Source organism: Chamaea fasciata, unplaced genomic scaffold, assembly GCF_029207755.1.
Source record: "Chamaea fasciata isolate MVZ Bird 193981 ecotype frontalis unplaced genomic scaffold, bChaFas1.0.hap1 SCAF_2, whole genome shotgun sequence".
NCBI lineage: Eukaryota > Metazoa > Chordata > Aves > Passeriformes > Sylviidae > Chamaea > Chamaea fasciata.
Genome location: NW_027094087.1, coordinates 111,101,776 through 111,118,211, shown reverse-complemented (window position 1 = coordinate 111,118,211; position 16,436 = coordinate 111,101,776). Strand labels below are relative to the sequence as shown.

The window sequence follows — 16,436 nt, the reverse complement described above, 5'->3', positions numbered from 1 at the left end:
CCCCGCCTGGAGACATTCCAGACCCACCCGAACGCGTCCCTGTGTCACCTGCTCTGGGCGACCTTGCCTGGGCAGGGGGATGGCCCGAGTGATCTCCAGAGGTCACTCCATCCCCGACCATCCCGTGATTCACCCCGGTCACGCCGGCTGTCACCGCTCAGGGCGGCCCGGGGGGCTCCGACCCTCACTCGCCCCGGGCCCTCCCTCAGGGGCAGCCCCGGCCCCGGGCCGCGCTTCCCGCTCGCTGCCCGCCGCATCGCCCCTTTTCCGGGTTCCCCGGCGCGGCGCTCCCCGGAAGCGGTAATGCCTGCCCGGTGATCCAGGAAGCGGATGAGCCTCTCCCGCCCGCCTTCCCCTCCGGAGCGGCGCTGCGGGGACGCGGGGAAGGGGGTGGGGGGAGGCGGGGGGGGGGGGGACGGCAGCGGCGGCACCACCCCCGGCCCGGCCCGGCCCGTCCCAGCCCCCCGGCCGTGTTTCCATGGCGCCGGGCGGGCGGGGGAGCCGGGGCTGACGACCCCGCCCGCTCATGGACCCCGCCGAGGAGGAGGAGGGCAGGGAGAAGCCCCCCGTGATCTACACCATGGAGAACAAGCCCATCGTGACCTGTGAGTGTGGCCGCCGCCGCTGCTGTCGGGGCCGGGGCTCCGGCCGGTGTGCCCGCAGGGCCCGGGGGAGGCAGGAGGGGGCGGCTGGTTCTGGGGGGCTCCCGCAGCTCCGGGTGGGGACAGGGCAAAGGGGATCTGCCTGCAGAGGGGATCTGATGGCGGGGTTTGCCTCTTCACTGCTTCCCCCCCTTTCTGTTGGCAGTGGGCAAACTTGGGGTTGTTTCTGTAGTAAATAACGAGCCCGATGCCGTGCTCGGAGGTGCTCAGGGGAGGAAGGTAAAATACGAGAATGAATCGTGAACCCCAAACTTTCGAGCTTTGTGTGGCTTTGCTGGTGCTAAGAGAAGTTGCGAGGAGGCATCGTCTGATCCCACTCATGCATTCCCACCGGCGTGATAATTTAATCTTTTACTGCTGTGCTTCGCTTCCATCCCTGTTTGGTTTAGTTAACCAAAACGGGATCTCGTGCTTCCAGCTATGTTCTTTCAGTTCTTTCAGTTCTTTCAGGTATCAGAGACAGGCAGGTGGTCCTGATGTAAAACGTGGGCCCCCCTGCTCTTACAGGCACAGAGGGATGCACTCAAAGTTCACTTAAAACAAACACGTGGACTAGGCTGGGCATTAGGAAGCATTTCTTTAGAGGGAGAGGGGTCAAGCACTGGAAGAGGCTCCTTAGAGAGGGGTCTAAGTCTGTCCCAAGTCTGTCAGTGTCTGTGAGATGTTTGAACAGTGCTCTTAACGTGCTGTAACTTTTGGTCAGCCCTAAAGTGGTCATGTAGGTGGACCAGATGGTCCTGGTAGGTTCCTTCCAACTGGAATACTCTTATTTATTCTAACTACGTCCATTATGCTGTTAATGAAAAGGTAAAGTGAATGAGATCAGCACAGAGAATTCTGCTTTTTCTTTTTTAACAAAAGGTAGCCAGTGGCTGGTCTTAGTCAGAAGTATCTCTACTGATGATGTAACAAAATACATATTTGCACTTTATCACTAGAACACTGGGAATGCTTTATGTGCCTGTGAAATAGAAACTTGTTTCACAGTTCTGTGTTGTCTGATTATGGACTAAGCATTTATTGGTGATTAAGGTCTTAGACCTTACTTAGAAAAAGTATCCAGCTGTAACCTTGTAGCTGTATAATTGTGGAACTCTGTGTATACATTTTCTCCAGACTATTTATATTTTCTCCAGACTACTTTATTAATGTGCTCTTTTCTGTCTTAAACTTTTTTTCCTTTTTTTGAATGCAGTTCATAAGCTGAAGTGAATAGGATCTGTACTGAATCTTCTCACCTATTTCAAGAATTTTGAAACTCATTTCAGTTCAGATTTAAAGTCAGAAAAATGTGCATGTCAGAAACATCTGGAGGATATAGTTTGCTGGTGTTAATGCTACTGTTCAGGCTGCTTGCTTTTTAGATTTTTTGGCTTTATGTGTATTCTGAATTGGAGAGTCTCCATGTGTGTGGCAGTGGGACTTGGTGGTGCAAGTCAGTCTTCGCTGTTCCTGTATGGTTTGAATAAGTAACATTTTAGTCTTTAAACCAAACACTTTAGTTGGAGTACAGAGAGTTTTACTTCAGGGTAAAACCTTGGGTTTCTTGTTAGTAGGTGCTGAAAAGAGCTCTGGTCTCTTTGTACAAGGAAATTCTCAAAATTCCAAACACGAAATTTAACCAGATTTCAATCAAGCCCAGTAGTCTGATACTGAAACCAATAATAATTTTGTGTGCTGAGTGAGCATACATGATGGTTGTAAAATGTTTTGTTCTTCTGTTCATCTAGTGTGGTACTTAATGCTTACTTATATGTAAGCAGACTTACAAATGAGATAAGAGGTGAGTGCTATGTGTCTTTTGTGTTCCTCACTCCTGGACCAAGGGACGCATTTCTAGTGCTCTGGACAAGCACAGCAGTAACATCTTTACTGGTATGGACTAGAGTGGCGTGGTCTGAGACAGCCTAATTCAGGAGTTAAAGTTAATTCATCAAAAGTGCTCAGAGATTACCTCTCTGGTGAATGTAGTAAGGGTGGCTTGCTACCTTTTAAACCAAAACATTTGATTTCTATGAGGAAATTTCAAATTCCTTCAACAAAGAATGCATTTTACTGTAACTGCTTTAGGTTCCTTTCCTCTCTGTTCAGAGAAGTGGAGTATTTAGAGACTGTGGTGTTTCAAATGAGTGCATTCACCAACAATGACTAACTTGGAGGAAAGCTCCTCTAAGCATTATATTGTGAGAGATTTACAGAGAGGTGAGGCTTGGCCTTCCAGGGAAAAGAATTGACTTGGTGTTGGTTTGTTGCAAAACACATCAAAAGCCATGGTATTAGAAACTGCTCAACAAACACAATTTATCTTTTGCTTGTCGTTCTAGTTTCAGGCAGTTGGAGCTGTCTGGGATAAGTGTCCCACCCAGGAGGGGCACGTGGGGGAAAAACAGACCATGACGGGATGGCTGGGTTCTGATTATATGAAGCAAGAGTGAAGGTTGAGAGTGCCTTTCAGAACATATGTATTTCCTTTTGCTACAAGATTTTTGCTACTTCTGCATCATGAAATAACTCCTGTTAACTCCTAGGATTTGTTCTTAGAAAGAGAGAACTGGAGAGGGAGTTTTGTTCGTAGTGAAACTTATCTTCAACACTGTGCGTACCAGAGTTGTTTTGTAAACGAATGTTTTTATCTACTTGAAATAAATTTGACAGTGCTCTGGAAGGAATGCTTCTTTGGTAAAGAGAGTTGTGCTTTCAAATCAGTGATTTAGTCTGGATTGTAGCAATAGTTATTTGCTATATTGGCACAACCCTGAATCCAGCACTCTATGTAAAGGCTTTGGCCTGTGGAAAAAAATGTCAGGTTCCATGTGTCTTGGACATCTGATGCCAGTTGCAAATGCAGTTTTTGTCAGTACTTTTGTCATGTTAGTGCCATAACTGGATTATTTTGCCCTCAGAAGCTGTACATAGGTGAATTAGCCTTGTTTTTATTGTGTTTGCATCACTGGAAACACCTGCAGTTTTAGCAGAAAGTTTTTAGATTCACAGAATTTGGCAAGGCATGGGAGACTATTTCTCTAGGCGTAGAGACAACCATATTTTCCAAGTATGGGAAAAGTCGTATATTCACAGAAAGTTGCTGTTCCTTTATGCGTTTTCCCTTTTCACAGTATGGCAGCACCCCTGAGTGTTAAATCACTCTTGTCAGGTGGGACTGAGTGCCATGATGACTCAATTCCAAATTAATTTGAGCCATATTTTTTTTACACTGTCAGTCTTACTAGATTGCAAAACCACTGGGGAGTTTCACTGTCCAGCTGTGGCTCTGCTCTCTCTGGCACCTTACTTTGAGACCTCTCAACTCAAGTTTGTAGCAATTTATCTGCATTGCTGCCAGACCTGGTAAGCTTACAAAGTGTTTTGAGTCATCTTACAGCTTTCTCACTGCTGTAGAAGGATTATTTATAGCATCATTAATTTTTTTTTTGGTTTTTTTGCAGAGGCAAGTTGAGTGTTTGCATCGAACATCTTGAACTTGAGTAGTTTCTGTACAGTGTTGACTTTACAAAATCCCTAAACCAGTCCAGATTGCTTTCCTAGGAAACTCAAACAATGCTGTTTCCTTCTCAGGAATCCTATTTGAAACTTTGAGAAAGTCTTCGGCTCTTCTGTATAATGTTGTTACACGTATATATCAGCCAAAGAGCTCATCCTTACATAGCTGATTTGCATTTAAATTATTATCTTTATCCATATGAAGAGGAGGCTGAAGACTAAAGGCAATTCTGCTAAATGAAGTAATTAATAGGTTTTTCAGAGCTTTCCTAACAAGCTGTTCTTTTGTAATTACCTTCATGCAATTGTGGAATATTCCATTATTAGCTTGTAGTATCTGTTTATGTTGTCTACTGTCTGTTTATATTGTGTGTTTGCATGTTTGCTCTCACTGTCAATAATCTGTTGTAGCACAATGGACTTTATATATAATCTTTGGAGAGAATGGCATGCATCATTTTTATCTGGTCCATGTTCAGATTGTGCTGTGATACAGCAACAGAAAAACCATCAGCAAAAGCTTTCTAGGACCAAGAATAGAAAATGTTTGCAATTATCTGCAGCAGGAACAGAAAGGTTAATAAAAGTAAGGGGTGGAAAGGGAAAGAGAAGAATTTTGCATCTTTTGTGGCAAAAATAAATACTTGTAGTTAAGAATGTTGTTCTGGGACTAGAGGAGCTTGATTCAGATGTTCTTCTGTTACTAGCAGATAGATTTAATAAAAAAATGTGCCAGCAAGAAGTCAGGTATAGCCCAAGTGATTAGAATGATTTGCTGCTAGCGAGACCATTTACTATAAATGCATTTTCCCTATCTTCAACCAGAAGTCATTGTAAGTCATCACTGTTGTGTAGTTGATACATTATTCTGTGGTTAAATATTTGATTACATATGTCATGAGAAGATGTGGCATATTCTTGTTAGTGTTAATCCATTTTACAGATTTAGAAGTGCAGCAGTAAAGTTTTGCTAGAAGGATTTTCTTCTAGTGAATCAGCTGTGGTTTTTATACAGCAATTTAGCTGTGTTGTGTTTTGGTTTTTAGACCTCTTTCGAATAGGAATTTGAGTTGGGAGAGAGGAGGACCTTTAAAAGACGTAAATATAAAAAAAAGCCTCACCCAAACTTCAGGTAGATCCACTTTTTACTAGTGGAAAAATAAGCGAGGTCAGAAAGGTCAGCTGTGAGAGATACTTGGGGATAAAACCCAAACAATACTACACCGAAGTGCAGTCTTGGCTCTGTGTTCTTTTAAAGGTATTCAAAGCCTTTTATCTCAGTTGTCTGGGCCTGTCATTGGTATCAAAGGAAAATATTTGTCTTCTTTAGTCATCTGACCTCAGGAGTTTTTGTTTTAAACTGCCTGTGTAGTTAGTGGGTTAGGATAATTTCCTCTAGAGGAAAAAAAAAATGACTGTGGTATATTTAGATGCTATAGTGACAAAGCCTCTAAGCATCTGACATGTTTGGAAGCTGTTAGGAAAAATAGATTATTGGGGATTTTGGTGGTTTTAGGCAGGCATGAACCTAAAAAATGTCAATATTTTTTGGTTCTTTGGTATTGGACAGCTGCTACAAAGAGCATGTTCCCTTTGGAAGTCCTGGTTAGGTTCTGGTTTTTATTGTTCCTGTACAAATTTAGAGTAGGACAAGTGTCCTAGATAGGGAAAGAGGGAAGGGAGGAAGGCTGCACTGATTTGATCTACCAAAATGTCAGGAAGAAAGACAAGGAGGAAAGAATCACAGAACTCTTTGGACTGGAAAAGATTTTAAAGATCATCCAGTTCCAAACCCCTGCCATGGACGGGGGCACCTTCCACTCTCCCAGGTTGTTCCAAGCCCCACCCAACCTGACCTTGAACACTTCCAGGGATGGGGCAGCCACAGCTTCCCTGGGCAACCTGTGCCAGGGCCTCACCACCCTCACAGGGAAGAATTTCTTCCTGATGTCTAAATCTACCCCCTTTCAGCTTAAAGCCATTGCCCCTTGTTCTGTCACTCCTTGTACTAAGTCCCTCTCCAGCTCTCATAGAGCAACTGTAGGCACTGGGAGGGGCTCTGAGGTCTCTTCTCCAGGCTGGACAACCTCAGCTCTCAGCCTCTCTCCACAGCAGAGGTGCCCCAGCTCTCTGAGCATCTTTGTGTCCCTCTTCTGATCCCATTCCAGCTGGTTGATGTCCTTGTCATGTTGGGGACCCCAGGACTGGAGGCAGCTCTGCAGGTGGGGTCCGAGTGGGGCAGAATTCCCCCTTCCCTGTTGCCCATGGTGCTTTGGCTTTAGGAGCTCTGAGGGCACATGGCCTGGCCATATTGAGCTCCTCCCCAACCAACACCCCCAATTCCTTCTCCTCAGGGCTGCTCGGGATCCATTCTCCGCCCACAGCAGGTGAAGTGTTCAGATAAGTGGCAAATGCCCTACCTTTTGAACTTTGTCATGTGGAAAGAAAGGGAACAGGTGCTTTGTTCTTCTCTTTCTCCTGGGGTGTTTCTTTTTAAGGTATATCACTTGAGCGTTACTGCTTTCAGTTGTTGTGTGTTACCACTTCACGTGCAGAAGCACCCTGTACTTGGTGTGGTATTAGAGTTATTGTGTTCTTTCTGTATTTGTGGGCTGTCTGTTGATATCCAGATGGGGAGTGCATTAATTCAGACATACATGGTTTGAAAGCTGAGGTAGGTGCTCCAAGAGCTTATCAGACTCTAATGTCACTCCCTAGTTATCATCTCTGTGGGATATTTAGGTGTTATTTGCCTGTAGGTTCTGAAAGATGAAAACCCTTCTCTAGAAGGCTTCTTGATTTTAATTATGATAGGCTTCCAGAATTACTTTTCCTTCCCATGTATGCACATCCTTCCTTTTCAGTGTGTCTGATAATCATTTACACTCTGGCCCCATTACTGACAGGCACAGAATGGTGCTGACAGCTATAGGATGGTTTGGGTTGAGTCTTAATGTTTAGACCAATCCACTGAAATGTATTTGCTGTGATAGGTTGAGTCATCATCTTTCTCTTTGGTTTTTTTTTTTTTCTTTTTCCAAAACACCTCAAACAAAACAACCTCCTCACCAACTCGCAAAAAAATGACAAAAAATCCTACAGCAAAATCTTTGACGCAGTTCTCAGGCTCTTGTGCAGACTTTCTGGGATTGCTCTAAGTTTGAACTCCAGGTTTACTTGGGGTTTTAGAATGTTTCGTTCCAAATTCATAGAATTCAATCAGATACAAGCAAATATTCCTGTGGTGGTGGTGTTTGTATTTTCTCCTTTTTTTCTTCTTTATTTTCCATCTTTTTTTTTCTTTTTTTTTTTTTTTTTAATATTTTGGAATGTAGATCATGGATACACTAACTACTGATGCATCAGAGAAGAGAATGAGACTTCTGCCATGCTTCAGGTCTCTCAAGTCGTAGGAATCTTGCTCAACACTCCAGAAATAGTGATCTTTTGGGACTTTCTGTTCTTCGTGCAGGTCGTGCTCTTGCCTGCTTGCTGTGAGGTGCTCCCCTCCCTCCCTGCAGCCCGGTCACACCCAGTTCACAATTTATTGTTCATCTTAGTCTGACAGCCCTTACAGTTCCTTGCTATACTTACTGGTCTCAGTGTTGGTCCCGTGTCAGTGCTGTGCTGGTGTTGCCTGCTGATAACTTCACTTTCAGTGTTCTTGGCTTGATCAGCTCAAACATGCTGATTACAGTAGATACAGCGTCCAGAACATGAAATGCTGCAGCCCTTTGGGTGTTGGAAAAACGTGGCAGCAGCTTTGGTCTGTGTTCAAAGACAGCCAATGTGTTTCACATTGAAGGTCTGTTTTCACTTTTCTTCTAATCCTACAGGGCTGTGTTGCCTTGATCATAAAACACATTCTTATGTGTATTTGATATGCCCTCAAAACCAATGCAGGAGGAAAAGCTGACTGGTTTTAAAATGGACATACCCGTTTTAAGCTGATAATGTGATGTGTCTGTCTGGAATAGCAGGGTGCTTACACATTATCCTTTAGCTCTTCTGTATTCAGTAGTAGTCCTTTTTACTTAAGATGTTGAATTCTGGAATATTTTTGTGGCATACATTGAAATTTTAGGTGCAGTGTAGAAAAAATACTTTGCCATGCTCCAGGGATAAAATATGTGGCTTGTTCTTTCCAGCAGACTTTGAGCTCAGAGACTCTGATTTTGATGTGGTCATCGTGCTGCTGCTAAGTCACTAAGCCATGTTTCACTCTCTGTGGGCAGTAATGAGTTGCAAATCAATAGCTTGGCTCACAGAGGTGTAACTGGTATAAAACAGCATTAACAATATGACTAACACTTGTTTCAGTATTCATTCAGGGCATTTGTTTGTGGTCTTAAATAGCATTTGGCATGTTACACTTAATTCAGATGGGATGAAGGTGAAGGATCAAGCATGAAGTACTTTTCTGGAGAAACAGGGCTAAAGTACTAATTGTTTTAAGGGTTTTTTTTGGCTCTTTAAAGAAATTGCATTGTTGAATGCTAGCTAATGTGGGCAGGCATCAGAAGAGCTGTTTTTGCTTGTTCTTGCACTTAATCAGACTTTAAAACTTTAATTTTTTAATATACTTTATTGTGTGGTGATAGAATTGTGCTAGTGCTGGTAATCAAAATACTACATGTGAGAACAATAAGATGTATATGAGAAAATTGGGGAAAGGAGAGTGAACTAGAAAAGGATTTCTAAGATGAACCAAAGAATGCTAAAGTGATGTGGAGGCAATGCCTGTCTGTGTGCCTGGATGTGAGATTTGGGGGGTGGGAGGGAGAAGAAAGGATGTCAGGTCCTTCTTCAGCAGCAGCTTCCACTTCCACAGGAAGGTGAGAAGATCTTCCTGTTCTGGTGTGCAGGATGATTGTGAAAAGGAAAACCGCCAGGAAATAGCAAAATTGCCTATAAGATTGTTAAAATCTTAATCAGTGTCTTGTCCTTGTCATAACCTCCTTGTACCTAAGAGAATTTAAGAATTGTTGTTAAAAGGTTACTGGTAATATATTTTTTTTCATGTGGCAGACACTACATTTTCTTCATACTTGTATGTAAGTAGCTCCTGCAATGGTGTTGTATTTAATGTAGCTGTTTGGGACCTGCACTCTGTTTACAGACCTCACATTTCTGAAAACTTCAAGAACAGTGTGGTAGTCAGGGAGGTGTTTTGTATTAACAACAGCCTCAGATAATGAGGGGAGAGGAATCATATCCAGTAAAGCCCAGAACATGTGCTAAAACAAGTTTTCTCAGGGTAGGACCAGCTACAGAAGGATAGGAGCCACTCTCTACCCAGTCTTCTGGTTTGGGAAGTGTAAATTCTGGAGTATTTTTAAATATACTTGGGGGTTTTTTTTAACCAATGATTCCAGCTAAGGAGCTGCTTGTTTTGTTTTTGGACTTGGACCAGCTTTATGATACTTTCTTTGGTAGATGGATTATGTAGCTCTGTGGAAAATCACAGTAGCAAGTTTGTAACAGTGTTTGTATTATGTGCCTGCTTAAAAGTGTTGTATTAGGTCTTGAGAGTGATTTAAAAAATCTAGTTCAGTGCTGGACTCCAGTTTCCACATAGCAGACAAAATTAAATGTTCTCCATAACAGCAGACATTAGTAGAATATATTCTAATATATTCCATAATTTGCACATGCTAATATATTAATGCCTTTTGTTTTTAGGTGCTGGAGATCAGAATTTATTTACTTCCTTGTATCCTACACTTTCTCAGCAGCTTCCTAGAGAACCCATGGAATGGAGGAGGTAAACTTACATTTTATTCTGTGATTCTGTCTCAGTGTCTTGGGTTTTGACTTGGGTAAATGTGTATTTGTTGTGTTCTGAGGAGCTCTTACCATAAATGGAGTTGAACTGAGCAACTGACTCGAAGAAATTGGAGAAATTGGATAATCAAAGTGAGTGTTGTGCACTTCAGGATGATCTTTTCAACCCTTCAACTTTGCTTAAAGAAAAATGATAGTAATGCTGTGTTTCTCTTCTTGATTTTGTGGTTTGTGGGTTTGTCTTGGTGTGCTTTGATGTACTTAGGCAGCTGTGTTCTGAAAATGATATGCTTTCTTCTCGATGAGAATATAGGTAGAACTGACATGGAATTAGATGTACTTCCCTTCAGAAAGTTTGGTATGGCGCTGTTTTGTGATTGGAAATAATATTTGGGGAATTCTCTTATTTGGTATTTTCTATTTGTCTTAGAGATACAGAAAATCTTTTACTGAAAGCTGAAGGGCTTTTACTTCCTGTTTTTCATAAAGGAGCTTTTATCTCATTTCAAGCAATACCAAATTTTAGTTGACTTTATACAAACTGCAGTGTGTGTAGTTTGTGGGTTTCCAGTGCCAGAGTATTTCAGTTTATTTCTCTTCCCCACAACACATGTTCATTTTTCTATTCTGTCCACTAATTTCAGTTTTTAAACTCTGTAGGTCTTATGGCCGTGCTCCGAAGATGATTCACCTGGAATCCAACTTTGTTCAGTTTAAAGAGGAGCTACTACCCAAAGAGGGGAATAAAGCCCTCTTGACTTTTCCCTTCCTTCATATTTATTGGACAGAATGTTGTGTAAGTACTTGGAAAAACTCAAATTTAAAAATTAAATTGTTCACATAAGCATGAAAAGCAAATGAAAATAACAGACAGCACAAGTAGAAAGTCAAAACAATTAAGTCTGGGTTGCATAAGCGTGCATACCTGATATATTGTTGGAAACAAAACTTAGCTTGAGCACTTCTTGCCATAAGCAGTATCTGTTTGTAATGTTACTTGACACTAAGAAGACAGGCATTTGAATAACCTGTTTTCAGTACTTTGTAACAAAAACCCCCCAGGATTTTACAGTGATACTGCAGTGGCACAGTGCACTTTCTTCAAACACAGAAATGTGGCCAGAGTGATTCAGTTATGATTTGTTGGTGCACTGAAATCTAAAGATATGCCTTTTCTCCTTTAGTTCTGTCTTCTGTGTGTGTGTCAGGTACTGGTGGATGTCAGCAATTTAACTGGGCAAGATTTGGAATGTCTTAATCCTGTTTATCTCCAGTTCACTGCCTTTTGCCTCTGTTGTGTATTAATTATCCACTTGAAGGACACAGGTGACATCTGGTCTGTGACCAGTGAAAAAGAATCCAGAGCAGCCTTAAGAATTATCTGAATTTATTTGTGTAACACCAACACAAAACCAAAATAATTCCAAATAATACTTCTGCTTTTTTAAAAAATTATTTTTATGAAAAGGTTTTTAAACAGTTTGAGATTTGAGCAGTGCAGAAGGTGCAAAACATCACACTTCTGTTACTATGTGAGAATAAAACAGTTCAGCTTTGTAATTTCAAACATGTTTTATTGTAAAACTCCAGAAGGTGTAAAATAAAGAGCTTAAATGATGTTTAAAAATCTTAATTTCAGTCATTTAAAGAACGATAATGTACCAAATCCTATATTTGCTGTTAATAATGAAAATACTGGAAATGAATTAAACTAAAAGACTAGAATTTTATTGTGCTTCGATTTTTTCAGTAAGTGAACTTGCTGTCATTAATTCCATTTGATATATCTTTCTGTTTGCCTTCTTCTGGAACAAAACTTGCCTTTTGAAATTGTTCAGAGTGTCTGTTTGATTTGATGATTCACCGCTTCTCATCCCAGGACACGGAAGTCTACAAAACCACAGTCAAGGATGACATCACCAAGTGGCAGAACGTTCTCAAAGCTCACAGCTCAGTGGACTGGCTGATCGTGGTGGTTGAGAGTGATGCCAAGAAAAAGAACAAAACCAACATCCTTCCCCGAACCTCTATAGTAGATAAAATAAGGAATGACTTCTGCAACAAGCAAAGTGACAGGTGAACGTTCTTGGGCTTACAAACATTGTCATCTTTTGACCAGTGTGCTGATTTAGAAACTCAGCTCCATATGCAAGACATTCCTTGCCCGTTTAAAGACTTCCCTCGATGTCCATCATTCAGACTGATGGCTCTGTAAGATCTGTGCTTTGAAGGAGGCTGGCACAAAGAATAAAGGGAGAAATTTTGTTTTCAGTTCTTGCTGGGTTTGAAATGTGTTTCAAATAGATTTCAAGTATCTCCTCCTGGCTAAGAGAGGTTTAAGGGCAACAGTGTGATGATAATCAGCTTTTAGACCTTCAGGGTTTTTTGTTTGCTTAGGTGCCTGCAAAAATCTTACCAGAGTTACAGGCAGTGGGAGTGAGGTGAGGGGGGAATATGAAGTCAATAGGGCTTCTTTTTTGCCATTTGTACTTTCTGCTGTTCACTTAATCACCTTTCCACTCTGAGATAATTAACATTAGGCCAGTTTCTTCAGATGTTTTTATTCTAAGGAAATAGTAATGAATGTATGAAACTGTTTTTGCTTTCATTAAAGCCAAAAAAGTAGGTTTTTCTAACCAGAAACAGTGTTTTACTTGGATGAGAGATTTTCCTGTCTTCAGAGATATCATTAGTTTTTTGGATGCTAATGAATTGTGATAGAAAAACTGAGGAAGGAAGATGCTCTGAAGAAGTTGATTTGTTTGTGAATTAATGGGATCTGTTTATTTTCTGAGAAAAGCAGAGGAAGTTTTAGCACATAGGATGTATAAAACCGGATTGAGATACTTCAAGAATCTGTTATGGATGATTATTCAAGTGAGTTAGGAAAGGCTGACTATATGTGATCTAATAGATCCTGATTTGTATTTTGTATAATCTTTACCAGGAGCAGCTATATTTGCTGTTCTGCTGATTTGTATTGCTAGGCAGAATTTTCTTTTCTAGGGTAGCTACATAGTTACTTGTATTTAAGTAGTTGGAATAATGTATCCATTATTTGCTTCCAAAAAAAAAAAAAAGCTTTAGAGTACTCATTCTGGGTAAAGGACTTAACTCTTCATAAACTATATCACATGAAAAAGTTTTTTAGAAGGTACCAAGCCCCAACCAAACAAAAAACCAAAAACCAACTCCAACATAGCTGCCTCCAAACAAACAAACATAACCCTCAACCTTTCTTTTTTTTCCTCTGATTAATGTGGTATGAAAAACTAAATATTGTTCACTCTGAGTTTGTCAGGATTACACAGTATTCAGCTGGGCATTTATATGTGAAAGATGTGTTTTCCTCCTCCAATACAATTTTATCAATCTCTTTACAGATGTGTGGTACTTTCTGACCCTTTGAAAGACTCTTCCCGTTCTCAGGAATCCTGGAATGCCTTCCTGACCAAACTCAGGACATTGCTTCTCATGTCCTTTACCAAAAACTTAGGCAAGTTTGAAGATGACATGAGAACTCTGAGAGAGAAAAGGACTGAGCCAGGGTGGAGCTTCTGCGAGTATTTCATGGTCCAGGTAAAAGTCTTGATATTGAAGAAAAAACTTGAGTCCTAGTTTTAAAAATGGTGCTCTTTTGTTGTGGTTGGATTTCTGGTACTTTTAATGTTCTGATCATTCTTTGAGGGCTGAGGCAGGAATTATGGAGACTGGATTAAAAGCAGCATTTTTGATCCTGTTTGCAGTAGGTTTGAGTTACCTTTTAATACAGTTAATGCAGTAATACAGCTCCCTGCTCTTAAAAAAAGCGGAATCTCTTCAGGCTTGTCAAAGTTTTATGAGCTCAATTGAAGCAAATGAATTGCATCTAAAAATTGTTTTAGTAGCTGATCTTGAATTTGGGGTAAATGTCCCATTACTGTGCATACACACTCAAACCTGCAATTGGTGTTTAATATGAATGCTGCTGTTTTCTTTGTTCAGATTGTTATCAGTATTTATAGAGGTGATGTTTAGAAAAGTGTCTGTTTTGATATAATCCATATAGAGAGTGCTATGCATTCTGTTTTTTATGTAGTTATAAATACAATTTTGGTTTTAGCTGGTTTAGAGAAAAGCAAGAACCTCTTGTTTAATAAAATCAAAGATCTTGATTCCTTTAGAATTTTCTGGTCCCTGTACAGTGCTGATCACCACTCCATTGTATCCTCATGTCTCCTTTGACTGCAGGTGCTATCTTTTGCATAGGGTATATCTAATTTTGAGGCCTTTTCTGCTTAGCAGTTTGGCTTTGTGAACAAAAAAGCCTTTTATGATGTGCTGCAATTGATGCCTTCATGGTAAACTGAGGGGAAATCATCAGTACTATTATGGGAGATGAGTCTTCAGCATTTATTCATTTATTTATTTAAATTCAAAATTTTCATAGGTCTATGAGCAATATCTTGTAGTGAATTAGGATCTGGATACACATCAGAATTTACTGGCAGAGCTGTGTGACTTAATTTCCTTTTGTGAACCTCCCTGGGTTGGGAAGAAATCTGCTCCAATGGCAGGTTTTTCTATATGTGTGAAATGAAAATTAGCAAAAGTATTTCCTGGAGCCCTGTGGATGGATGGGGACAAGCTGTAATACCAGACATGAGTAATGTCAATAACATGTTCCCTGTATTGCTTGTGTGCCAAAAGGAAGAGCTGGCCTTTGTCTTTGAGATGCTGCAGCAGTTTGAGGACGCCCTGGTGCAGTATGATGAGCTGGATGCCTTGTTCTCTCAGTATGTCGTCAACTTTGGGGCTGGTGGTAAGTCTCTGAAAATGTGAAATAAATGTTGAGTGCATGAATTCCTTCCCTGAGCAGCCCTGTGCTTTGGGCAGTCACAGGGAGGCTGCACCAGGCAGTTTGTGCTCTGGTTTTGTGCTGTGTACAAACACAAGTGTCCATTAGTTACCAAAATTTTGTTTCTTGTCTCTGAGGCTTAGAAGCGATTTTTAATGAAAACCTGTGTTTTGCTCTAATGGGATGATTGTTACAATCAGAGCCCTGAACTCTGAAATGACATAAGTATTGATCTGGCTGAGATACTGCTGCTGTTTTTGCAGCTCACTGCTAGGTTTTTCAGTAAAGAGCTTCCTGGAAAAGTGCATTCAGTGTTGCCTCAAATTACACAAGATGTTTGGTAATCACTGCAAAACTTAATAGAAATAGGTGCTTAATCTGCACTACAGAAGATTTAACTTCATTTTCAAGAAAAATTACTGTGCAAGAAGTATCAAATAGCTTTAAACTGTTTTAATGAGCTAAAGCACATGCTGTTATATAACAGCTTTAATCAGATATGTTTTATGAATCTGGTGGAAATATAGTGCAGGAGTAATTGCAGTGAAATAGACTTGTGCTGACTGAACCCAATGCAATACCTGGAAGTGGGGGCACATCCATGCATGAATCTGAGTAAGAAATACTTAAGCAGATAAAGCTTGTTTGTTTTGAAGTTCAGATACGCTTAATTGCTAATAAATAAATTGCAAACTGGTTGCCACTATACTGATAACAAACATACAATTAAGACAAAATGCCTATGAGAATTGAATGTGAGATTCAGTTACCTTACCTCGCCGTGGAAGTCCTGGTGGTTTTTCAGTTTGCTTTTTGAAGTTAAGACATTAAAGTCATTTATCCGTGTGATAAACTTGGGAAGGACTGAGGCAGCTCACAGCCTCTGGAGGGAGGATGAAGAGGTTTTCCTAGAGAGCAGTGGTTGATTCTTGGATATTAACTTTGTTTACTTAGATGGTGCAAACTGGCTGACGTTTTTTTGCCAGCCAGTGAGGAGCTGGAATGGTTTAATTCTGCGGAAGCCGATCGACATGGAGAAGAGAGAGCTGATCCAGAACCAAGAGGCCACGCTGCTGGACCTGCGCAGTTACCTGTTCTCCCGGCAGTGCACCCTGTTGATCTTCCTGCAGAGGCCATGGGAGGTTTCCCAGAGAGCTCTGGAGCTTCTCCACAACTGTGTGCAGGAACTGAAGCTGTTGGAAGTGAGTCAGTGTCATCTATTCCATTATATGAATCATTTCATCCAGGGATGATCTAATGAGACATTGCAAGTTGAGTTGTTGATGACCAGCATTCAGTAAGGACTGGCTGAGAGTTACCAAAATGGTGCTGTAATAACAATTGTGCTGCAGTTGGTTCTGTCATCATGAGGATGTCTTTGGCAAGAAATTTGGAGACAGCACATCTGAGAACCAAATCTGTTTAGTTAAAGTGTTTTAGTCTTCACCTGGAAAGTAATTCTCTAAAGTGGTAGTGATTTGCCTGCTTCGTTCAAGGATTAATTACCAATCCGTTGAACTGTGGTTCCCATAATTTAAATCTATAGCAGTGTTGTATTGAAGGAAATAAGGCAGAGTGGTTATTATGCTGTTATGCAGGCTAATCCTCTGTAACAAAAAGAAGAGATTATTTCTGAATATCACTTTGTGGCT

The 16,436-nt window shown here is 41.0% G+C and overlaps 1 protein-coding gene across 1 annotated transcript in view; it reads left to right on the top strand.

Annotated features, from left to right (window-relative positions):
• The first annotated feature begins 384 nt into the window (after positions 1-384).
• TRAPPC10 (trafficking protein particle complex subunit 10) overlaps positions 385-16,436 on the top strand; it is a 37,872-nt gene continuing 21,820 nt past the window's right edge. The window contains exons 1-7 of the mRNA XM_066177074.1: positions 385-605; positions 9,846-9,927; positions 10,608-10,743; positions 11,827-12,023; positions 13,331-13,526; positions 14,637-14,748; positions 15,739-15,986. Of these exons, the coding sequence (XP_066033171.1) occupies positions 527-605; positions 9,846-9,927; positions 10,608-10,743; positions 11,827-12,023; positions 13,331-13,526; positions 14,637-14,748; positions 15,739-15,986 (1,050 nt within the window). The 5' untranslated portion in view covers positions 385-526. The remainder of the gene's footprint in view (positions 606-9,845; positions 9,928-10,607; positions 10,744-11,826; positions 12,024-13,330; positions 13,527-14,636; positions 14,749-15,738; positions 15,987-16,436) is intronic.